We start from the raw sequence: 25602 nt of genomic DNA on the forward strand, positions 1-25602 counted from the left end.
TATAACTGGAGGAAGTATGTACCATTTAATCACTGCATTATCCAGGCAGTGGTGAAAGTAGTTATGATTTTAAAAGTGATTGAACTGCATGTAGAACTGTCTCTCCTTCATTTCTTTAGGAACAGGAATATATCCACGACATGCTGCATTAAAAGAGTTCTCAGGGCTGCCATCTTATAGTAGATGTTGAGTAGTGGTAGTATACTTCTCTTACATAAAGGGAAAAGAAAAAGAAGAAAAGGCCAAAAAGCAATCAGAGTAAATTCTTTGACTCTGCCTTTATTCTCTCTTTTCTTTCCTTCCTCCCTTCCCCTCTCTTCCTTTTCTACTTTTCCATCCTTCCCTTTGTTTCTTCCTCCTTTCTTTTCATCTTTTCTTCTCTCCTTTCTTTTTTCTGTTCCTTTCTTTCTATCGATTTTTTTAAAGAACTTTTCAAATAATTTATTCATTGCAAGATTTTTTACTGTGGAACATAATTAAAACTTTTCAAAAACCATACCTTTTGAAGATTAAGCAAATTTTGATGTTACCTAAATAAAGTATATACAAACAGAACAGAAACTTAATGTAAAGGCCCATTCTGTATACCTAATATTGGCAACATATAACAAGGACCTTAGATTTGGACAAAGTAGCTGAACCTTCTAGTCTTTTTCAGTCTTCTAGTTGATAATTCACTTCTCTTCTTGATAAATGCTTCCATATAACTGTAGCTTACCTTGAAAAGAGCTAACATTTCTTTTTACACACCAACTTCACTATCTTTTAAAGATGTTAGAGTAAAAAAAAAAGTCATCATCCTCTAATGCCAGTAATAAGTCATACTAACATAGGGACCAGGAAGGAAAAATAATTGGAGTCCTTTTCAGGAGATTGAAGATCAAGACAGAAGAGAAAATTACGGGGAAATTACTATTCTATATACCAGTAAACCTAAATTCCTGCCTCTTGAGTCTTAAGAATAAGACATAAGCTTTTTATACCAATTTAAAACTACACAGTTTCCAATACCTTACAAAGGAACTTTTTGAGCCATCTATCTAAAAATAAATTCTCCAAGTTCAACCTAAGCATTTTACAGTTGTAAATTTTTATGGTCATGAACTGAATTATCTTTAACTTACAATATATCAAAGCCACCATCTTACTTTAAAATTATTAATGCTTTTAAAAATCTGGTAGTTTTGGTCATACTATATTTTTGCTTTATTACCTTTTAATGAGTTTTTATGATTTGAATAAGAAAAAAAATGTTTTTCCTCCTCTATTTACACACCTGGAAATTTCTTCTTCCTTGATAGTTCCTTCCCTTCTTCTATTAGCTGAAGAAAAGACCATATTATTTATTTATTTATTTTTTAATTTTTTTTTTTTTAGGCGAGGCAACTCTTGCTTGACCTCACAGATTGCAAGGACATTGTCAGCTTACAATCCCTTATTTTATTTTATTTTATTTTATATTTTATTTTATTTTTATTATTTTTTACGCCTACAGCACCTGGTCTTCCTAGGTGGTCTCCCATCCAAATACTAACCAGGCCCGACCCTGCTTAGTTTCCGAGATCAGACAGGATCTGACTTGTTCAGGGTAGCATGGCTGATCAGAACATATTTAAAAAGAATAGTCTGGTTTGTTTGATGGTGATGGATGTAACAGCAGGTTATATGTAATAAATAGTATAGTAATTATTTAAAGAAAATAAAAATATGACCCATCCTTTTAGTCAGGTTTCAGCTTTTACATTTTTTTAAATAAAGACTATTATCATTTATTAGTTTATATTATCTCCACATGCAGTTTATGTTATTGTCAAGCCAGAAAAAGGGGGCTTGCTGTAAGACTACTTTCCTGGTCCTAATATATTATGGTGATATTTTATCTTGTTTCGTTTCCTATTATGTTCCCATTTAGTTGTGATGTTTTTCTTTCCCATGAGCTTCTTATCCATTTCCAGGGCCTGTACATGTGAAATAAACTATTTAAGAGTCATCTAGGAGGAATAACTGTGGGAAGATAGTAACAGACAAATTCAAGGGTACCTTATATATCATTGATAATACCAGCAAGTGTAACTGATGTTACCCTGAGAAAAAGCTTTTATAATCTCTATAGAGGGACATTAGGGCAAGAGAAAACAATGTATTCCCTGAAGAGCTTATAGTCCAGATGGGTAGATGCGACATATATACATAAAACCACTACGATTCATTTCCTCCCCAGTATGATACTTGAGTTAGTCTAGCAGAACCATGGAGTAGAGAGTGATAAGTGCATACTAAATGCAAGAATGTTCTAGATGATAAGATTATAATCAAGCACATTCTCTGTCTTGATGGACATACAGATTGGCAGAAAAATGAGTGAAATGACATTACTATTGTGAGAAGAACAAAGCATATAGCAAACAGGTCTTTCAGAAGTTGATGTGTCACCCTACGATAAAATCAAAGATAATGCTATAAAGTTGAGAGGCCCATTGAAGAAGCCTCTAAGAGATTGAGGAGATGATTAAATACAATGCTTTGGTGTTCTTCCTTACTGTCTTATTCCCTACCTAGATATGCATGATCGCTACAGGCCTTTATGGTAAATACTGTTATAGCGAGTATATTAGCTTGTATGGCAAGTTCATGTTTACTGCCAAGTAAGATACAGCTGGACAACTCTAGTCTAAAAACACTTTAATTGGAAAAAGAAAAAAAAACACTAGACTATTAATAGGGATTATCTTTAGCATGTACAGTGAAGTTTTTTTTTCTGGAGTTTAAATTATTTTCTGTAATGAATTTATTTCATTTCTACAATGAAAACAATAGATTATTTTGTTTAAAAAAAAAGAAAGAAGAAGAAAGGAAGGAAAGAAGGAAGGAAGGAAGGAAGGAAGAGAAGGAAGAAAAGGAAGAAAAGAAAGAAAAACACTCCCAAATATCCAGGCAATTGAAGGCAGTAGTTTTTTGGCTTATCTAATTAATTAACTCTATTCTCAACTTTACTTTGAGTAGATACTAAATATTACAGATTGTTTAACCTTATGCTAAGTTGCATGAATTACATTGCATAGTCTGTGAAAATACACTGGGGAGTCTTGATCGAGTTGCTAAATCTTTTTAGGCTACAGTTTTCTCTTCTGTAAAATGAGGGTGTGGACTACTTAGCCTTAAATGTCTATTTATAAAGCCCCAAATAATGTAATTAAGCAATAGATCATCAAGAATTATTTTCATTGTTGGCTTTTCAATCCTTAAAATTATATTTATTTTTCATGAGAGAAAACTTGTCACCATAACTTCCCTTCTTCCAGACTTAATTTCAGCAGATGGTTAATTAAACCATACTCATCACATTAGAAAAATGTTTCAGGCAGTCTTAGAATCAGGACAGGACCTGGCATGTTTTATCCATCTGTTAGCTCATAGCTCAAGTGCGTTATGTTTGGAATGGGGCCACAAATCTTGAATGTTTAACTCCCTTAGGTGGGACATCTAAGGAGATGGAGAAGGAGAAGGAGAAGGAGAGGAAAGGGCATAGGCCAGTACACATAATCATTTCTTGTTAGTGTTATAATGTGTTTTGGGTTATAACATCTTTTGGAACCATCGATATGAAATGACAAAGCTTTATAGGAAAGGAGAAATGATTTGAGTAGAAAAATCAATATGTTCTTTTTATTATAAATATTACATTAGGGAAATTAAAAATGAGACTATCTCTAGAGCTCTTTCCAGCTCTAAGAGCCTTTGCTTATGGGTTTATAACACAAAGTAGTCAATGTAATGTTTAAACAGAGCACCTAACTTTTTATTTCTTTTAATTATTGTCAAATTTTTACACACAATCTTAAAAGTCAAATAGTAGTACAAGATTTATCATGAAAAACAGCAGTCCCCTGAGGCCCATCCCCAGAAGCTACTTTTCAACTCATTTAGCTATTCTGATATTTGCCTCCAGATTTATAAATACAATGTTTAGGTAGCTATTTCTTAATCTTGCAATGTGTGGGATATTATCTTTGACTTCTTATATGGATGAAAAAGACTTAGGACTCGGGGGACTGCTGTCTTGTCTCACTCAACTCCTCATACATACTTCCCATCCTCATTCTTCCAATATAAGCATATCAGTTTTTATTACATCAAATTATTATGACTATATATTGTTCATCATCATTATGGGGACCCCTTTCCCTCTTCTGGGTTGCTACTTTCTTTCCTGGATTCCATATTTCCCACTTTTATTTTTTCTTTCTGGTAGAGCATATCATCCAATAGCTTCCTGAGAAAGAGTACATGAAAGGTAAACAATTTGCAGCCATAAATGTCTGAAAATCATTTTCTGAAGATCATTATTTCTGAAAATCATTATTATAATTTTAGCCTCACCATTGGTTGAAAAATGTTTAACCTCAGAAATTTGAACGCATTGCTCCATTATCTTCTGGCTTCTATTGTTTCTGTTGATATATCCAGAGTCATTCCAGTTTCTGATCCTTTTGTATATGACCTGTTTTGTTTGGCTTTGCTTTCTGGAAACTGGGATCTTCTGTCAGTCCTGAGAGTTATGGAATTTTATCTAAAGAGAGATTTTAGGAAGCATGCAGAATCAATAAGATTTGGGAAATGAGGAAAAGTAGAAGTTTAAGATGGCTCCAGATTTCTAATTTGGTTGACTAGGTAGGTGTTTTTTTTTTTAATTTTTTTTTAATTTTTTAAATTACAGGTGACCTACAATAATATATTAATTTCAGGTGTACATTATAGTGATTACACATTTATGTAATTTATAAAGCGATCACCCCAATATGTCTAGGACCCATCCGACACCATACATAGTTATGATAATATTGACTATATTCCCTATGCTGTACTTTATATCCCGGTAACTTTTTATAACTGGCAATTTGCCCATCTTAATCATGTCCCCTTTTTTACCCATCCCCCCAACCTCCTTCCATCTTGCAACCATCAAAATGTTCTCTCTATCTATGAGTTTGTTACTATTTTGTTTGTTTGTTTATTTTGTTTTTCAGATTATACATATAAGTGAAATAATGTGATATTTGTCTTTGACTTATTTCACTTAGCATAATACCCTCTAGGTCCATCCATGTTGCTTCAAATGGCAAGATTTCATTTGTTTTTATGGCTGAGTTATATTCCATTCTGTATGTGTACCACATTTTTTTATCCATTCGTCTATCGATGGACGCTTAGGTTGCTTCCATATCTTGGGTATTGTAAATGATGCTGCAGTGAACATAGGGATATATATGCCTTTTCAAGTTAGTGTTTTGGGTTTCTTCAGATAAATACCTAGAAGTGGACTTGCTAGGTCCTTCTTTGTCTCTTATTATGTAGCCTTTTTTAAGCCTATTTTGTCTGGTATAAATATTGCTACCCCAGCTTTTTTTGTCTCCATTTTCATGAAGTCTCTTTTTCTACCCCTTTACTTTCAATCTGTGTGTGTCTTTCAATCAGAAGTGGGTCTCTTGTAGGCAGCATATGTAAGGGTCTTGTTTTCTTATTCATTCAGCCACCCTGTATCTTTCAATTGGAGCATTTAACCCTTTTACATTTAAAGTGTTTATTGATAAGTACATAGTCATTAGCATTTTATTAGTCATATTTATGTTCTTTCCCCAGCCTTTTCTTCTTCTTAAAGAAGTCCCTTTAACAATTCTTGTAATACTTGTTTGGTGCTGATAAATTCCTTTAGCTTTTTCTTGTCTGGGAAGCTCTTTATCTGTTCTTCAATTCTAAATGACAGCTTTGCTGGGTAGAGTAATCTTGGTTTCGAGTCCCTGCTTTTCATCACTTTGAATGTTTCGTGCCAATTCCTTCCGGCCTGCAAAGTTTCTGTTGAGAAATCAGCTGCCAGTCTTATGGGAGCTCCTTTGTAGGTGACTAACTGCTTCTCCTGATGCTTTTAAGATTCTCTCTTTGTCTTTAACCTTTGACATTTTATTACTCTGTGTCTTGATGTGGGCCTCTTTTGGTTCATCTTGTTTAGAACTCTGTGCTTCTTGGACTTCTATGTCTATTTCCTTTGCCAGGTTAGGAAAGTTTTCCAACATTATTTCTTCAAATAGATTTTAAATTCCTTGGTGTCTTCTCTTTTCCTTCTGGTACCCCTACGATGCAAACACTGGTACATGTGATGTTGTCCCAGAGGTCCCTTAAACTATCCTCATTTGTTTGGATTTTTCTGTTGCTGTTGCTGTATTAAGTGGGTATTTTCTACTACCTCATCTTCCAAATCGCCAAATTGATCCTCTGCTTCATTTAATCTACTGTTGATTCTCTCTAATATATTCTTCATGTCAGTTATTGTATTTTTCATTTCGGACTGGTTCTTTTTTATGTTTTCTATCTCCATGTTTATATTTTCCATCTCTGTTTAAGTTCTTGCTGAGTTCGTCTACTCTTCTACTAAATTCATTGAGCATCCTTATAACCAGTGTTTTGAACTCTGCATCTGGTAGGTTGCTTGTCTCCATTTTGTTTAGTTCTCTTTGTAGTTCTCTTCTTTCATGTGGGAGATGTTTATTTGTCTCCTCATGTTAGCTGCCTCCTTGTGTTTGTTTCTGTGTATTATGTAGAGCTGCTATGTCTCCTGGTCCTGGTAGAGTGACTTTATATAGTAGGTGTCACATGGGGCCCAGTGACCCAGTCTCTCTGGTCACCTGAGCCAGGTGCCCCAGGTGTGCCCTTGTGTGGGTTGTGTGTGCTCTCTTGTTGTAGTTGACCCTTGATTGCTGTTGTTAAGTCAATGGGAGGGATTGACCCTCAGGCCGACTGATGTGAGAACTGGCCAGTGACTACAGTGGAAGAGCTGTTATGCAGGAGCTGACCCTAAAAAGTAGGATTCACCTTAGCCAGGCTCTGATGCCTGCCCAATCTGCCCTGTAGGTATGTCCTTTGTGGAGGTGATTGGGGGCAGGAGGTGCTCTGGTGTAGTCTGAAGCTGGCCACCAGGTACTTTGGTTCTGGGGCCTCTTGGGAGGGGCTCAGTAGATGATGCTTTTAACTAAGACTGGGACCAAAGGAGGAGTGGAGTTTTTTCTTTAATGTTGGAAGAGGAGAAGAAAAAATAATGCATTTGGTTTTGAATATGCTGAGTTTAAGGGGCTAACAGTATATCCTGGTGACATTGCCCAAAAAACATTTTGAAATATGAGTTTGAAGCTTGAAAGAAAGTCTTAAGAAAGAGTGTAAACTATCATACATATAGATCTGATGGTTAAATCAGATCTGAGATGATGATTCCCAGCCAAAGAAGACTGTATTGAGTGAAAAGGAAGAAGTATGAACATACAACTCAGGTACATACCAACATTTGAGGATTAGGCTGATTAGAATCATCAGAGGTTTTACCTGGTAAACTGTTCAGCTCTGGTCATTTAATTTTCAGTCATTTCGTTAGTAAAGATTTTCCAGATTCAAAGTTACACCTCTACTTTTCAGTGGGTATTAATAATACTAAGCCTACTGATGATCTAGAAAGTATAGTAAAAAAATGCTATGTGTAATTATAAAACCTTCTAAAATTTTACCTTTTGAAAGATATTTCAAAATTGCAAAAAGAAACTGTATGAGAAGTATATCACTAATAGGATTTAGAGAAAGTTAGAACATATGAGGACACTGAAACTTGGAAGCAAATACTGTATTGTTTGGTCATGTTCTGTTCTTTTTCCCCAGACTACTTCACTAGTTTACATAACTTGATCTTTTCTTCAGAAGAAATCTAACAGTATTTTTCTTTACTTCCTCCTTTCCCATCTGGTTTCACCTTCTTAATTATTGGCAAGACATTGCTGTCAAAGGTAAACTTTATTCAGCACTTCTGAAGGTTTATATTTCATGTTTCATTTCAATACGTCTTCACACAAGTGATTTCCTGGAAAACATTTACCATTTGCCCTCCACTTTGGGCAATAACCTTAGCATATTCTTGTGCTTCATAGAATATCCTACAAATTTATGAACCAAGTACTCAACAGTTTTTATAGGCTCAGTTCCTGAGATCTATGATTTTGCAGATGACTGTGTCTTCATGCAGGGTTGTATATTACAGGGATTTTAGCAACATAGAGTGTCTGCTCAGTCCATTTATGAACTTTTACTTATACCAGCCGTGTACAACGTATTGTCTTGGATGCTGTTAGGGATACCAAGATGAATACGTTGTCATCTCAGTCTTAAGGATGTCTAATGAGAAAGGTGGACAGATTCACTGACAGCAAAAATGTAAAGCAGGATATAAAAGCCAAAATAAATGTATAATACAAAGGGCTATGGTAGCAGAGAGGAGAGAGTGGTGTTCTTACTGTCAGAGTTGAGGAAAAATTCTTGGGGAAGTATCATTTGAGCTGAATCTCAGAAATGAGAGGGATTCCAGAAACAGAAATGGGCAGTGTCCTCCTGTAGCCTCAGGAATGCACATGAATCAAAGATGAAAAGCGTCTGTGCCTAAGATTATGGTTTATAGCAGAGTAGGGTGGGAGGAAAGAGGCTGCTGAAAAAGTAGAGACAAGAAGATCTGGAGGACCATGAGCACCATGCTTAGAAGTCCAAAATTTATTCTAAAGTAAAGAGGCAGCAACAGATTTTTAGCAAGAAAATACAGAGCCAGAAATAGTCTTCTGCCAAATAATTTGTGGACAGAGATTTAGATTAGAGGAGAGAATAAAATAACTCTGAAATGTTTAAATCTATTTCGGAATTCTTTTGCACAGTTTATTTGTTTAAAGATACTGAAAGCATCTAACTAGTATTTGAGAATGTGGAGTTTAAATAAGTTACTCAGACTTGGTTTAAGACCGGCTTTCATTTATTAGCCTCTCTGTGATCTTGGGGAAGTTACTCTAAACTGTAGTTCTTCATGGAGTTGTATACACAAGGCATGTGGCCCAGTGCCTCATCTGTGTTAAAACTTAATTGCTAGGTATTGTTGTTGTTGTTGTTGTTGTTGTTGTTGTTGTTGTTATTTCTATCAGGAAACTTTACAAGTTGAATAGGGAATTACTGAAGCAAGATTTTAGATTTTAACTGTCAATCTACAAAAATGTTGTCAAAACTAATTTAAAATATTTTCCTCAAATTTAGGGATGATTTTTCTGACACTATCTTACTTTTCAAATCTATCTGCCTCTTTTGAATATCTTAATAAAAAGTTGTCAAATTTAAGGTAGAATCTTTTACGAGCTTCTAAATTGAAAAAAGTAAAAAGACCTCTCTGAGATGTTCATTTGCTAATTAATTCTGAAGTTGGTTTATAAAACCAAAGTGTAATAATAGCACTGTTCTTTTCTGTGAGTATCTTGGAAACATATTGGTTGGGCCCAGGGTGTTTTAATTGGAAAGTATTTAAAGGTGATAAACACCAAGGAGATGAATTAGTTTTGCTTTAGAAACTAGAGCATGAGTTTTTGCTTTAGAGGTTGCCTAATGCCTTTCCATGTGAAAACCCAGCCAGTCTCAAATCAGCTTATCCAAAATTGAACTTACCATCTTCTTGTCCAAATTGTCCCCTCTTGATTCTTGACTCAGTTACTTTTGAAATGGATGGAAAGCAATCAGCTAGGGAAATGAGCTGGAAAATTAAAGGAAGAAAAGCCTTTTCTTTCTAAAACTAAATCTTATTGCAACATCTCCTAACTGTATAGTCTTTGTTCTTTCTATAAGGAAAATTGATAGACATACAATGGGAAACTTTTTAGGAGGTTTCTTAAAATTTCCAGTATAATTTTAACCCTCTTTTCATGTTCTGATATTTTATAGTTATTTTGAGTAAATTTATAATTTAAGAGAAACTGTCAAAACTTACAAGTGTTGTTATAGAACCGGAGTCAGCAAACTATGGCCCGTGGGCCAAATCCAGCCTGCTGCCTTGTTTTTATAAATTAAATTGTATTGGAACAAATCAATCATTCTTTAACTTATTTGCTGTGGCTGTAGAGTTGAATAGACTGGATAGAGTCTGCATGGCACAGAAGGCTAAAAATATTTACTACCGTGCCCTTTACAGAAACAGTTTGCCGACCCCTATTTAGGATTTTCAAATAAAGAAGAGTACCTTTTTCAGTATAAATGAGGTGATGCTGAAAAGATTTGCTTTTGCTGTTAATACTGTTTAAAAATTTACTGTGCATCTAAGTTGAATGAATATTGATCAGATAATTTAAGAAATTGTATATGCTTATGTTTAGTAAAACTAGTTCTTTGTTTTTATAGTCAACATAAGTTGACTCCAGTTCTTATGTATGATAGGTTGGTAATTCTAGGTTTTGCATATGCTCTTGCTTACATGTGTAATTGCTTTATAAAGCATACCCTTTTCAAAGCAATTTGTTATAACCTACACTTACACAGTGATTTGCCTAAAACATACATCCTCATTTTTAAATGCAAAGCCAGCATATTAATATGGTTTGTAATTATTCTTTGCTAAATAACAAAACCAAAACTGTTTTCGTAAATACATTACTTAGCAACTTAAGTAAGATTAATGAAGGAAGTCTTTATGCATTTATTGGTATGTCTTTTGCCAACAGCATACACAGTTGGGCTATTTTTTTTTTATTAAATTGGAAAGCCTGCTTATCAGTTCCCTGGCCCAAAGTACCAGTAATCTTTATAAGTATTAGCCTGCCTGAAGTCCATGTCTTCCTAAACCCAAAAGGTTACCCATGAACCTCATTCATGATCCCAGCACCCTAGGCAGTCACTAGTATACCCAGTGATGGGTAGAGAATTGGGACACACGCAAAAAAATATATCATTAATTTCTCCTTTGTTTTTTGCATGTGAAAAAGAGCTATATTTGGTTTTATTCATTAACGTTTACTGTATTATAATCACTGGTGCAGCTTTATGTTCATTCCAAAAATGTCTTACTCCTCTTCTTGCAAATCAAGCATTCTTCTAAAGTATGTCCCACTTTAGTCCCCTTGCCATTAGTCTGGCTTCTTCACATTGCCACCAGAGCAGTTTCAACACTACATATATGACTATGCCTCTGCACTATTTAAAAGTCTTTATTGGTTTCTGTCACCTTTACAGCTCTTCAAGATAGCATACATTGTCTTCTGTGATCTGGCCCCTAGCATCATCTCTAGCTTTGTCCCTCAGCTTTGTCCAATCTAAATTTTATACTCTTACTTTATTAAATATTGTAATTTGTAGTTCTAACAGTGGTGTTTCATTACTTTTGCCATGTCCAGGACTGCAGGTCTGTCTGCCTTAATGTACTCTTTCCTTCACTCTTCTCTACAGCGCATGCTCATCCTTCAGCTCCAGTGTTGCCAGCTCTAGGAAGCTTCCCTAAAACTCTCTCCCTTTAAGCTGGGTTGAGTAGTCTCCTTGTGGGCCTCCATATTCCTGCATGGTCACGTATTTGACAGTGCACTCTATAGAATTATCTTTTTTCTTTTTTTAATTAATTTTTTACGGTGACATTGGTTAATGAAATCCAATATTTCAGCTGTAAGAAATTATCTTTTTATTTGTCTCTCTTACTATATTGTAAGTGCTATGAAGAAGGCAAGGGTCACATTTAAATCCTCTGTGTGTCGCCAGCATGCACCTAGTGTTCCAGATAGATACTAATAAATCTCACCCCAAACACTGAATTTGGTGCCTTCTCTTACCTCCTGACCCAGTTTAGATTTCAAGGTTCATCATAGTCATGTTCTTGCAAACTATTTATCTCTTTCGTCTCCTTCCCTTCTTCTACCGTCCACTCCCCTCCTCTCTCAAGGACCTTGTCCTGGTAATAGTCAGATATCTATCTGCTTAGTACCTGCACCCAAACATCTCAGCATTGCTTAAGGGACTAACTTCTTATTTTAATAAATGGTCACTAAATTCAAATGGGTCCTCAACACTGCATGACAATCCTATTGCACTTCTCTAGAAACTTTATTTTTCCACTCTCCAAAACTATTTTGGATCTTCTCATTTCACATCTAAATTCTAAATCCATCCTGCTTCAGTGGATACAAGGAATTAATAAGACAAAAGCTTCATCTTCTCACCACCAAAACTACCATCCTCTCCCAGCTAGCATTAAACTCTGCCTGTCCTTGGTTTACGTTGGATTAAGTGTCAGTTCTCTTCTGCTACGCATCCCATCCCCACTGTCCTTCCCAAGGACTTTGTTTCTGTAGTTACTCCCTTATTTCTTGTCATCCTACAAACGTCCTCTGGCATCTCTTTTAAAAGAAATAGAAACAAAAACTTCCCTTTGTCTCATATTCTCCCAGTTACTGCACCATTGCTCTGTTCTATTTTGTAGCAAAATTTTTTTTAACTTTCTATACAGATATAATTTCAAATTCACAGGAAAGATGGAGAATAATATTTTTTAAATTTCCCGATACTCTTCACTCAGTTACCCAGATGATAACATTTCACATTTGCCTTATCCTTTTCTCTCTTTATGTTATTTTCTCACTTATTATTTTGTTATTTTCCAAATGGTAATTTTCTAATTTTCTAATTCCTTCTACATTTATTAGATTCCATTCTACTGTAAGGAGGAGCTTTCCTTTTTCCCCCCAGTTATTTGTTTGCTTGTTTAATATATTCAGTGGGTTATAATCCATCATGAGCTATATACTTTATTGTTCAAATCTTCTCAGAGTCGGCCTTTACAGACTGGCTCATTTTGCCATTACTATTTTGTCATGCTCCCATTCTATAAGCACTTTCTTTCTGTAATAACAAGATATTCCAAGCTCATCTAGTACCTTTCCTCCTCCAGCCTTTGAATTTACCATTTCTCCAATGAACCTTGGTTCCTTTAAGTGGAGAATGGTATTTAGAAAATAAAATCTGAACCCTAGGTATGCTCATTGCTACTGCCATATCTTTTATTCAAGGCCTCCTTAGCATACAAAACTAATAGTAGCTTAAATTTTACTTCTTTAGAGAAACTTTTTCTGACTATTCAGTCTAATGTAGCTGTACAGTCATTCACATTCCATCACCCTGTTTTAACTTTCTTTATGACACTTATCACTCACTATTAGTTAGTCTCTTTATTGTGTGTCTTTTGTCTACACTACACATGTGGTACCGAGCACTTTAGATGTGGTTTGTGCAACTACATATGCAGAATTGTATGTAGAGCTAGTTCTGGATTCCCAGAATTTCTCCAGTCCATCTTGTGCTACTCTTCCCTTTTACATGTTTGCCCATTAGCTTCTCTACATTGTGTCGACTTAAATGTTTATTTTATATATTCACACACACATTTTTTTTAACTTCTGCCTAATCTGTTGATTTAGACTGTAGCTCCTTGGTGGACAAAGGCTAATATGTAGCCATTTTTGTGTATCCTCTTGAGGTAAAGCCTTTAAGTGCCACTTATACACCCTCATATTTTGCAACTTTATGTAAGAAAGTGATTTTTTGTGTGTAATTTTTCATCTCTCCCTGTTGGTGTTTTCAAAAGCAGACTTTTCCGATACATTTGGTTCTATAATACATGAGTCCAGGCTGAGCCAGGAAGGGTTAGGATGAGCCCGGGATATCTTGTGCCAGAAAGTAAAGTACTCAAAAAATGATGGGGACATTATGTCAAAGTACATAAGAGTCAGTCCGAAGGGGGTTCCTGCTGGCCAAATCTGGGGGAAATTAAGTATAGTATGAATTGTAAATCATTGAAAAAATAGGAACCTGTGAGTTCATACTGATGATGGATAGATAAGAAAGAATCTTCTTTATAGTAGAATGTTGACAAATGTGGATGGAGTAGTGTAGCTGGAAAATCACCATTTTATAATTATAATAATAAAGATTGGTTTGGGCAAGAATTATCAGTGGATGCTAAATATAAAGGGAAAATTTATTAAGGAACAGGATGTTTACATAGTCTTGTCTTCCCACATACTGTTTCTTAGTTACAAGGAGGAAAATAACTATAAAATGGAAAAATCAGTGAGAGGCAGATGGGCCTCTGATGTGATACCTTGAGAGACATTCAACATAACTTATTTCATATTTATATGTAAGTGAGATGCATAAGCTGAATTTAATCATGAAGAAACATCAGACAAAACCAAAAAAGAAAACATTCTATTTAAAAAAAAAAAGTGGCCTTTATTCTTAAAAAAATTCTTTAAAAAGTGGCCTGTAGTCACAAAAGATGGAGGAGAGGAGGGCGGAGGAGGCTAAGGAACTATTCCAGGTAAAGGAAGCTAGAGATATGACAACTTAATGCAAATCTTTGATCTAGGAATGGATACTGGACTAGAAGTACAAAATATAAAAAGGACATAATTGGGACAATTGCCACAATTGGAATATGGATGGTAGATTAGATAAAGTAGTAATGTTAAATTTCCTAAATTTGATAACTATACTATGGTTATATTAGAGAATACCTTTGTTCTTGGGAAATATATGAAGTATTAAGGATTAAGGAGGCACAACGATATCTGTAACTTACTCTCAAATGGTCCAAGAAAATAATTCTGCGTGTGTAGAGAGAGAATGTAGTAACAAATGTACCACATCACTAACAGTTGGTGAATTCGAGTAAAGGTTACAAAGAAGTCCTCTATGTAGGTTTTGAAAAGTTTCTGTAAACTTTAAACTATTTCAAAATAAATTTTTTTTTAATTCTATCTAATGTTTTCTAGCCCTTTCTAAGGTGCAAAATGACATGATGACGATGAAAATGCAATCAGAGAGACTTTCAAAAGAATACGACCGACTCTTACAAGAACACTTGGAACTTCAGGTGAGTGACATACATATATGGGCTTAAATTTTTTGAAATTGTACTAAGTCAACTATTTGAGTTATTTGCTCTTCTCAAATCAGGAAGTTGTACTTAATCCTGGCTTTGTTAAGTTATTAAAGAAGCCAGACTTTTATATAAGGGGCGAAGATTAGATATTGCATGAAAATACAAGATAATCATAACAGAGAATTACTGACATGCTGACTTATAGCATTCTAGTTTTGCTGAAGTTTTAAGCAAAAAAATTGAGCCACAAAAATGAAAGCATTGAAAAACACACTGGTACTGGAAAAATTTAGTTTTGCTGTTTGGAATGTTTGCCATATTCATGCCAGATAAGGCCAAAAATTTAAGTCCCACTTTACTCCTTCTAAGCCCCTCTTTTAGACATCTTAGGACAGAGCCCATTAGCATTCAAATACATGATTTACTTCCAAAGTTGATCTGAAAGATAGAAATGAAAGGAAAAAAAGCCTTTTTGTTCTTAAAGTCACAAAGCCAGGTGCCATAGATTTTCTTTTCCCTTCCCTCCAGTCCAGCAAGAGTCAGTTCCCACCATTTATCCATGTTAGGCTCTTTCCCTTTCCTCTTGAGCTGCTAGCCCCTACCTGAATTGATCTCCCGGCCACACTTTGATCGTGTGTCAGGAGAGGCCATCCCAGGGGCAGTCCTGATCCTACCAAGACGGAGGGTCTGTGTTCGTCTGCTTTCAGATTGGGTTTACCCTTAGAATTGGGCAGCCCTGTGGCTTTCGATCAGGGCTTTTTAGCAATTACAGCTCTACAGTTATTTCACTAGACTAGAAGCTGTAGTCCCAGGACTCATTTCCCTGCATCTTAATGGTCATTGTATCTCCAGAGCCTACCACTGTCCCTGGCACAAGGCAAGGAGACATTGTACTCACAGGTCTTGAAGTCAGACAGACCTGGAATAACTATAATTCTCATACCAGCTTTGTGATCCCAAGCATGTTATGTCGTGTCACCTCTCTGAGGCTTATGTTTCATCTGTAAAATTGAAACAATAATAGCACCTGGCTCATTGGGTTGTTAGGAAAATTAAATAGAATGCGTAGGGTGCTTAGCATTGTGTGTGGCCTGGATGATAGTTAACACTCAAGAAATGATAGCTGTCATAATTATAATTAACATCAGTATTAATGCCTCTGTAGAAGTTTTGCTGAAAAATGACTTATTCTCAACCAGTTACTTTGGCCTTGATTTAGAGCCAGTCAATAAGCAATCCTAAGCACATTTGTAATCTGGTATTCCCAGGTGAGTTGCACATTTAAAAACTAACCTACTTTGACAATAGGGCAACTCAGAGAAGGGTAGATACCCTGTTGTTTTAAACCCAGGACACCAAGAGCTCAGTTCACATTGTCTCAGTTTAGGCAGCTAGATTTTCAGCAAGACCACCCTTTCCCCATCTCTAAAACAGAAGTCCCGAGATAGCTGACTTCACCATGGCGTGAGAATTACACCATGGCATTCTTCAAGATCCACCATGGAAAGGGAAGAGACACTTCAGAAGCCTCTTGCCTAGAAGTAGAGCTTTTTTTCCCCTCCCATTTGTGAGATCAGGATTTACTCAACAAGGGTGATGGGACTTTGCCGGGGCGTCAGAAATGTTTAAATTTCTGACCAGAGAAAAGAGAAGCAAGACTATTCCCTCGTTTTCTTATAGCCAATGGCCATCACCTAATGTCTCCTTTGTGGTAACAGCCAATGATTCTCTTAATCCTCGATGAATGTATGTGACAGTGAGATTCCCTCAGTCCATTTTCTTTCCCCCAAAAAGGCTTCATCTTGGAGCTTATACATTCTTGACAAAAAATGAGTAATTTCTTCTTTGAAAAATAACCCCATCCCAGTTATGCTGAGTGCCATGCTGAAAGTTGGGCCTTGCTCACTAGTGCATTTAGACCTTGATCTAAGTTCTGCTTTTATCCAGGTTTTTGAAATATTTAATGGATGACATTCATCGAAGGTATGGTCTGGATCAAGCACTTAGCTAATGGCTTCATATATGTTATCCTGCTTACTCTCCATCACAGCCCACTAAATTAAAGTATTTTAATACCCTATTTTGTAGATGAGGAAAATGAGACCCAGAGATGTTATATAATGTACCCAAAGTCACCGAAATAGAAAGTGACAGCATTCAAAGTTGGATTCAAAGTTAAGAACTCTTTCTCCAAAACCTCCATTATTTATTCCGTAGTACAGACCACTATGGTCTTTGGCCTGTGCTGGTCATTGGACTGTGTGTTCTGGGATCCATTCTCTTCCTACTGCTGTTCTGCTCTGTTTCAGGGTCCCAGGCTCCCTTGCCATCTGGCTTTGGGGTGGGTTCAGCCAGTGGGCGGCACTAGTAGAAGACTGAAAGCAGGAAGAAGGGGAAGGCCAGGGATTTTTACAGCAGCAGCTCCATCTCTTTTCAGGGTCCCAGTTTCCATTGGTCAGCTTCCACCTGGTAGTCCTCACTCCTGGAATCTATAACACTGTCTTCTCCCTCGTCCCTGCAGCTCAGAGAGTAGTGGTGGTTTTCTGCTATTACTCCCTGAGGAGCTTTACCACCCTGTTTGGTGTATGTACTCTCTAATCACCTATAAAACCAATGCTCTAATAAATATCTCTCTGAAGAAGGAAAATAAAACCTCTCAGCTCCATAGTTTACCACTTCTGTAAACCTCAAGTGAATCATTGGCATCCATGCACCCTAGCTTCTTTATTACTTAAATGAGGATTATAATATCTCATGAGCATTAAACCAGACCCTGTGCAAGAAAGCTCTTTAAATATTTTTAAACAAGAAAGGCTCTATAAAGCCACAAGATGCTAGTAGTTATTTTTTGATAGGACACGTTTTTTCCTGTTCACCTAATCATCCCACCCCTGTTGTCTATTTGTTAAGAACCTGTATAAAGTCCTGAGATTTAGGTGTCATTAACTGAGAACCATTTTCTTAAGAGTGACTCTTACACTTTGATATTCACCTTCTGAACCTACTTGATAAGCAACAGTTTGCTGTAGACCATCTACAGTAAAAAGCTATATCAAATCTTCCTTTATGAATTTTATTTCTGTTGTCAAACAAATCTTAATAATTGAATTATATCCTAAAGTTCTTTGGGAAACAGCTTTCTCAATTTTTTATAATTGATTTTCTTAAAATAATCATAAAATAAAGGACTGTAAAATATTAAGGAAACCAAGGTAGAAAAGGGGAAAGCTGGTTTCTTTACTGTAAACAAATCCCACTTTGCATCTTTTAAGTTCGTCTGGATTTCCCCATCTGGTCTCCTTCCTTTTAATAGGCACTAAATAAATATTAGAAAACAATCCCTTCAAAACATAGTCTTTTCCTTGTTTGCCCTGGCTCTCTTCTAGAAAAAAAAATAATAAAACTATGTAAAAGCAGTACTTTATCAAGTCAAATTCCTCCTCTGTCTTCTGCTTTTGTTCCTTAAAGTTTATAAAGTTTTTCTGGAAACATTAATGCTCAACATGAACAAGGACTTAATGAACTTTCTGTTTACAAACAATAACACCACACTTCGTTTTATAAGATTTTTTTCTCCATGTAGACTTTTACGTTCTTAATGCAAATTACCTCTTAAGATTAATTTCTATCTCATTTTTTTCCAGTTTTAAATGATGTTTTATAGTCATCTTTATAACGTAATCAGAAAAGAGTATAATCCAAGAAGCCAGTTCTATTGGCAAATACCTGAAGAACAAACAAAAAAGGCTGCCCCATCTGAGTTTTTTGGTTCCCTTCATTCTTCCCTTGCCAAGAGAGTTTGCAAGAGAGGAATTTTAGAAATTTTGTTTTCCTGATATAAACTGTGAAACTAAGGTAAAATAAACTAAGCTAGAAGGAAAAACTGAACTCATCAAGAGTGCTATTTTCCCTTTTAGACATTTTTCAAGTAAAACCCATCAGTTTTGTATTTTTAGAATTTGAAATTTTTCTCAATCTGTATTTTACTTTTAATTACTCTTCATAACTAATAACTAGGCACTTAAGAGAAAAAAAATTTTTAAGTCTTTGTCATATCTACGAATCTGTTTCTCACTCCTTGCTGCAACTGCCACCTAAGTCATATTTTTTTCTTACAGGATCGTTCATGGAAAGGCAACAAGAAAGGCCTGTGAACTGTGTGAAAGAAGATTGTGATACACCATGTCAAGATAATAAATTTGTTATGTTAGCCGCTAGAAAATTTAAAATTCAGTTCAGAAAAATGTACCATGACTGGCCAATATTTTTTTAATGCCACATATATGCTGTTAACATAATAGCATCACAATGTTTGATAATGTTTCACATATATCATAAAGTCTGTATTCCAGCTCTCACGTAAAATAGAACCATATTAAACACCTTATTTAGATGTTGATAGTAACACTGGTTTGACTGTTTTACCAATAGAAGGAAAAATTCATTAGGCAGTTACTTCCAAAATTAGATTTTTAAGTTGCATGAAACTATTAATAGCCTTAAAAACTTTGATGAGTTTCCACTAACAATAATCTAATCAGATGATGATGATGATTTTGTATATGAATATAATATCCAGTATCAGCAAATTTGTTCATGGGGAAAATGAATAAGGATAAATAATCAGAACTTGCTACTATATTTATAGGGAAGAATGAGAAAGAACAAAAAAGAACAATTACCTTAGTTTTTTTTAAGCCTGATGATACTATGGTTTACTCTCATAAGACAATTCTATTGATAATTATATTTTGTTACTGTGCTTCTGTATTTGTTAGACTTTTTGTTGACATTTGTGTTAATAACATAATTAGTAAGCATTCTACCTTTTTAAAGTTTAGCTAGAAATGGAGTTTACATCTATTTGCATAACTGTCACAGCACTGAATTTAAATCATTTTACAACAATGTGGAATTCTTGACTCAGAAAGTTAATGTACAACATATCCAAAGTGTTTGGATATGTTAATGTACAACATATCCAGCAAGTGTTTCCCATTGCTGTGAGAGTTACTAATTATACAAATATTACCTCAAGTACACATACACTGGTATCACAGTTTCTGAGATGTAGATGTTTCTGTATTCTGAAAGCTAAATATTAAAATATTATTTTTCCATTCAAATATTAATTTAGAGTTTCCTTTAGAAGATGATAATGATTATAACATTAATATGATTTAGGCTGTTCCAGTATTTAGACATGAAAATCATCCGTGTCTCACAAAGACCTAAATATAAAAGAAAATGGAAAATAATTACTAGAGTTTTTACTTTACTGACATTTGTTTCATCTTTTGTTTATTATCATTTTAGCACTAACTCTACACATCTCTTTTTCATTGTAAATGGATGAAATGAGCAAGTACATAAGAATTTTATTTCAGATAAAAGTCAGGAGTTACTGCTAGAAAACAAGACACGTAGAAGACATTTAATGGTACTAAGAAATGGGAGTTAGACCATATGGGCTGACAACACCATAAATAACAAGGAAAGGGAGGGAGTGCTGAAACAGGACAGAACTGAACAAATGACAGCTCAAGGTATCAACTTAGAAGTATCAAAGTGAGAGCTACATGGGTCAATGTATAATGAGCGTTTGTGATTCTGGCCTACTATATAGAAATCAAGTCTAATGATAGAGTAACATAGAGAATAGTAGAAAATACAAAGCTTTAGAATTGAGAGAAGTAAAATCTAATCCCAGCCTCACAATAATTTAGTCATGAGGTTTTGAACAAATTATTTAAACCTGCTAGACTTATATTTCCCCATCTCCAAAGTGGGAGTAATAACATTTAGTTCAGGATTACTATATAAACTAAGATAGCACAGTGATTCTCAAAGTTGCTCAGACTGTAAAGCAAGGGGAAAGTCTGGGTGCTTTTTGAAGAGCACGAAGATTTGAAAGATTTCCTGAGAGTACTTTAAAGCATATATTTAAGTAATCTTAGACCTCAGTTTTATAGATCAGCAACCTGAGTTTAAAAAGTTTAAACCACTTTCCCAAGGTAACATGGATAATTAGATCCAGGGCCAGAATCTGAGTCTAGGGTTCAGGTGTTCTGGTTCCCGAGATATTATTCTAGTCTTTATAAACACAAGTTAGCCATAATTTGCTAAATAAAACATTTGCATGTTTTAGCCAGGGTTTGAACAAGAAACTTTGGCTTTAGAGTCTGTATGTTTCCACCATACTGAACTGCCCGTCAAGCTATGCTTGTTGGTTCTAATTACTCTCCTTGCCAATGATAGTGTATCAAATCCTATTAGAAATAAACATGTATTTCATGGATTTACTTACACTGCATATTAAGTCATATTCCCTTCTATTGTCAGTTATGACTTCTTTGTCTTAGGTTAGGCTGCACTAAGGATTCAAAAAAGAGGAGTGCCATTCTTGTCTTTTTCTTGTCCTTTTCTCAGTTACAGAGAGTGTTGTCAGATTCTCTACTTGCAAATCAGCATTGAGGTTCTGGACCTCAGGAAGTAGCACTAGTCAAGTTCTAGCTAAGACATTCTAGCCAAGCACTCTAGAATTTGACATGAGTCATCCTTGTTGCTTATTTGGCTATATATGATTCCCAGGACTGGTAACTAGAGTACTCTGAACCCCACTCTAGAGCCTGGAGCTTACCTACTTCCTGTGATACTGTCCTGATACCATCAGCCTGCCTGGATCTCTAAATAAATACCCGTGGTTGTAGTTCTGGTGCTGGTCTCTGCTTGCCTGCAGTGACATTCCTGCTTCCTGGACCTCCCAGCCACAGTCACTTGGACGCACCTGCCCCTGTTTTGGTCTTACCTCTCTGTAAGTTAGTCTGGTCCTGCATTTCCATTCCATCATCCACTACCTTCTCACTGTCCTCCCATCCATGTCCCACCATAGCTTAACGGCCCATACCCAGCCCTACTGACATGCAATATACCTTGCATTCAAGTGCCCACTATACAGTGTATAAATATAGTAGTCCTTTTAAACATTAACTTTAATATCTAGAATGATATGTCTAAAGCTGATGAATCCTTTCTGAATTTCTTTGTCCTTCAGCCTACCTTTCCTAGAATTCTTGAAAACTCACTCATGAAAATTTTTTTTTTAACATTTCATTCTCTAATCAATTTACTAAATGGCATTATTACCTTCACAGTGTTGCTTTCCACCTTGCTCTCTAAACAAACATAAGATTTTTCTTAGTCTATCCTTCTGTAGCCAAAAGTGATATCCAACACTACAGAACTGAGTAACAGCCCCCCTAAAGATATCGATGTCCTAATTTGGGGAATGTTCTGTGGCAAAAGAGTGACTATTACTTTAAATGGGAAACAACGTGACTAAATTAAGGATCTCATAATGGAGAGTTTATCCTAGATAATCTGGGTGGTCCCTAAATGCAATCACAAGTATTCTTATAAGAGACAAAGGAAGACTTTACCACATAGAAAAGGAGAAGGCATTGTGACCACGCAAGCATAGATTGGAATGCTGTTGCCACCAGAGCTGGAAGGGGCAAGGAACAGATTCTCCCCTAGAGCCTGCCAGGGGAGCGTGACCCTGTAGACACCAATTAAGCTGATTTTGGACTTCTCACTTCCAGAACTATGAGACAATATGTACTTTAAGCTGCCAAGTATGTGATAATTTGTTAAAGCAGTCCCAGGAAACTAATGCAGGAACATACAGAACAAATCCGTAATGGGCTGGACTGAATTTCGCAACACGTGGAAAATAGATACCCTTTAACGCCACTCCTATCTTAGTTATTTTTCTCTTGCAATTTTATTTCCCTCCATTCCCACTGCCACTGCCAAACCATGCCATAATAATTTCTCACTTGGACAACTATGACAACTTACATTGTCTCATTCTTCTCCTATGTACATGCTGTCAGAAATCATGTTGTTCTCTGCTTAAAGTCTTTCAATTATTTCCCATTGCACTTAAGATTAAACTCCCAAAACCTCACCAGGCTCCCATCTACTCTCAAGCCTCGCCTCAGTCCACTTTACCTGCCAACTGCACCTGCAGTCAGACTCTTCTTAGAACAAGCCAGGTTCTTTCCCCTCAGGGCTTTTGCATACACAGTACACCCTGCATCTCAACCCTATCTGTCCAAAACACTTAGCACTGTCTGAAATTGTCTCAGTTACAGTTTGGTTTTGTCTCCTGACCAGTGACTATATAGTTCCTGCACAGAATAGAACAGTGTTTCTCAACCGGGAGTGGGACATTTGTTGCTGAGGGACATCTAGCAATGTCTAGAGATGTTTTGGGTTGTCACAAGTAGGGGAATGCTATTGAGGAGCCAGGGGCACTGCTACATGCACTTGACAGCACACAGGGTAGCCCCCTAAAGAGTTATCTGGCACTAAATGTCAATATTGCCAAGGTCAAGATAACCTGCAGTAGATGCTTGTGGCAGAAGGTCCAAGTGCCTCAATATCCATTCTTTCATCTGTATTAATAGGTACCCTGATATTTATACACACAGCTGACAAGCATAAGGACAATATTTTCCAGTCTCATTGTAGATAGAAATAGAAAGGAATGTCACATGGTGGCAATTGCTCCTTTTTCTTCATCTGTCTTGCTGCCTGAAACACAGACATTGTCATTTTAGATCATGAGATTTAAACCATACGAGCTAAAGCAACGAGATAGAAAGATGTTGTGTCCTTCACACCATAGAGCACATGCCTCTCCTGAAGTACTTCTCAAGAAATAGTTAAATGAATGACACTAGATATCCTTAATGTATTGTTTCTCTTAATGACCTAGACATGAATAAAAAGCCAAAAATATGTTTGTCCTATATAGCACAAAACCATCAACCTTTTTTACTCTCCTACTTGCGGGGTCTCATCTCTGCTTTTTAGGGTCATGATTTTAAGTTGCATCCTCTACTTTCTCTTCACATTCAGCTTTTTATATTCAATTTAACCATTATTAGTCTACCTGCAATGTGCCCCCACAATAGCTCTACGTTTCACACCATAAGCGTTTACAAGAGAAGACCCCAGTCTTCTTTTTCCTTCTCTTTGCTATGATGTTTGCCACAAGAACAAACACTACACAAACATAAGAGCATTTGGTTACATCATGTATATCACATAGTGCATAAGAGCTTGAGGTGTAATTGCCACAAAACTGGGGAAAACTTAAGTTCCTACAGGATTTTGTTCTTGGTGATCACCCCTTTTCCTAAATTTGAACAAAGAATGTATTTGAAGTTTTGGCTTGCCCCCACTAAACCAGATGCCTACCCGGTTAGCCAGGTTTCTCCAGAGCGTGTATCACTCCTTCAGAAATCTGTGTTCTCCTGGAAGCACCAGCAATGAGAATTTCATTCTCATTCTTCCAAGGGCTGCCAATTTCCTGGAACACAAATGACTTCTAGATGGCCACTTCTCAGCCATCAAGAGGTAAACCTTCATGAAGGTTTACTTCCTGAAAAGCTTTTTTTTTTTTTAGTTTATTTATTTATTTGGGGGGTGGTCTTGAAACAAAATTGATATATGGCAAGTGTAGACAACTTAGAAGTTACAGAAAAAATGACAGCTAGCAGTTTAGTTAATGTTCTGATACACATGCAAATATTTATGAAACTAAGATCATATAATACACAGTATTTAGTAGAATCTGCTTTTTACCCTCCACCACCCCTGCCCCACATCAATAAATATTCTTCTATAATGGCATTCTCCATAGGAGAACTTACCTCCAATGGGTCACATACACATCCCTTGAGGAGTCAGGATTTTTTAAAATTACATATATTCTTATGCCCACTCCATTGCTACCACCAATGAGAAATACTGCCCCAGGGAACCAGTGTTAGTGATGGGACCGTGCCATAAACACTCAGTATGTGAGGGCAGTAAAAGGGGATGAAACCCACAATCCTTTGATACAGATTATTTGATTTATCCTTGTTGTCAGACATTTCATGAGGATCTTTATTGGCAGAAAGCCTCTAGAAACAGTAGAGCATCATGATTATGTGTATGAACTACCTGGGATTAAATCCCATTTCCTTTATTATTTACCCAATTTGAGTCTCATCGTCTTCATCTTTGAAGTAAAGAGAAGCCTCCACTTTATGGACTTGCTGAGAGGATTAAATGTGTAATTACCTTGTTGAGGTAATACACATTGCTAACCCCAAATAAACAGCCTTTCAAAGTCAGAGGCAATGGCGTTTACTGAGATCAATAAGAACAGCTATTGAGGAAGCATTGATTCAGGCAGAAGCCCCAATAATGTTCCAATTCAGAGACAAAGGCAATGGATATTTATGAGAAGGGAAAGGAAAACAATTATATTAATAGAAGGAAGGCATTTCTATTGGTACAGATGTCATAACAGTGATGTTAATTCTAAACTGTTTTTAATTTTCAGTCCAGTAGTTATCGGTCCAGTAGTCAGTCATACCTGCTTTCTTGTTATCTTAGCAAACAGTTCTTTTGCAAGGTACAAGTTTTGCTCAGGTCCAGTCTAAAGGTTATTTTGCCCAGTTTTAACATTCCAAAGTTTTGAGACATAAGACATGCAAGGCAGTTCCCCTGGTATGGCAGCTCCATTTTAAAGTGGCTCCATTTATGTTTTTGTTTACAACACAAAGAACTTTTTCTGGTGGTAAGCTAATCCGAACATTATACAAAAACTGGTACCAAATTACAACTTGCCCTCATTAAAAAAAAAAAAAGATAATTAGAAAGAAGAATTTATAAAGACGTCTTAAAAGTGAACTCCCTGGTTCTATATAATGAAAACGTACTGTGGGGCAGTTTAGGACAGCTCTTTCTAACAACTCTGAGCATCATTCCCCTGCTACCCCTCCTCC

At 36.0% G+C, this 25602-nt stretch overlaps 1 protein-coding gene, 1 non-coding gene and 1 pseudogene across 2 annotated transcripts in view; 2 read left to right on the top strand and 1 right to left on the bottom strand.

Annotated features, from left to right (window-relative positions):
* Nucleotides 1-21053, top strand: part of BCAP29 (B cell receptor associated protein 29) — a 46029-nt gene extending 24976 nt beyond the window's left edge. Inside the window, exons 7-8 of the mRNA XM_039849039.1 lie at nt 14646-14746; nt 18874-21053. Of these exons, the coding sequence (XP_039704973.1) occupies nt 14646-14746; nt 18874-18909 (137 nt within the window). The 3' untranslated portion in view covers nt 18910-21053. The remainder of the gene's footprint in view (nt 1-14645; nt 14747-18873) is intronic.
* Nucleotides 85-218, top strand: LOC120592086 (small nucleolar RNA U109). The gene has a single exon (XR_005650045.1). It is a non-coding gene; the product is annotated as a small nucleolar RNA U109 (small nucleolar RNA).
* Nucleotides 1488-1605, bottom strand: LOC120592041 (uncharacterized; annotated as a pseudogene).
* Nucleotides 21054-25602: the final 4549 nt, after the last annotated feature.

This window comes from Pteropus medius, unplaced genomic scaffold (genome assembly GCF_902729225.1).
Source record: "Pteropus medius unplaced genomic scaffold, Ma_sr-lr_union100, whole genome shotgun sequence".
In the NCBI taxonomy this organism is placed as follows: Eukaryota; Metazoa; Chordata; class Mammalia; order Chiroptera; family Pteropodidae; genus Pteropus; species Pteropus medius.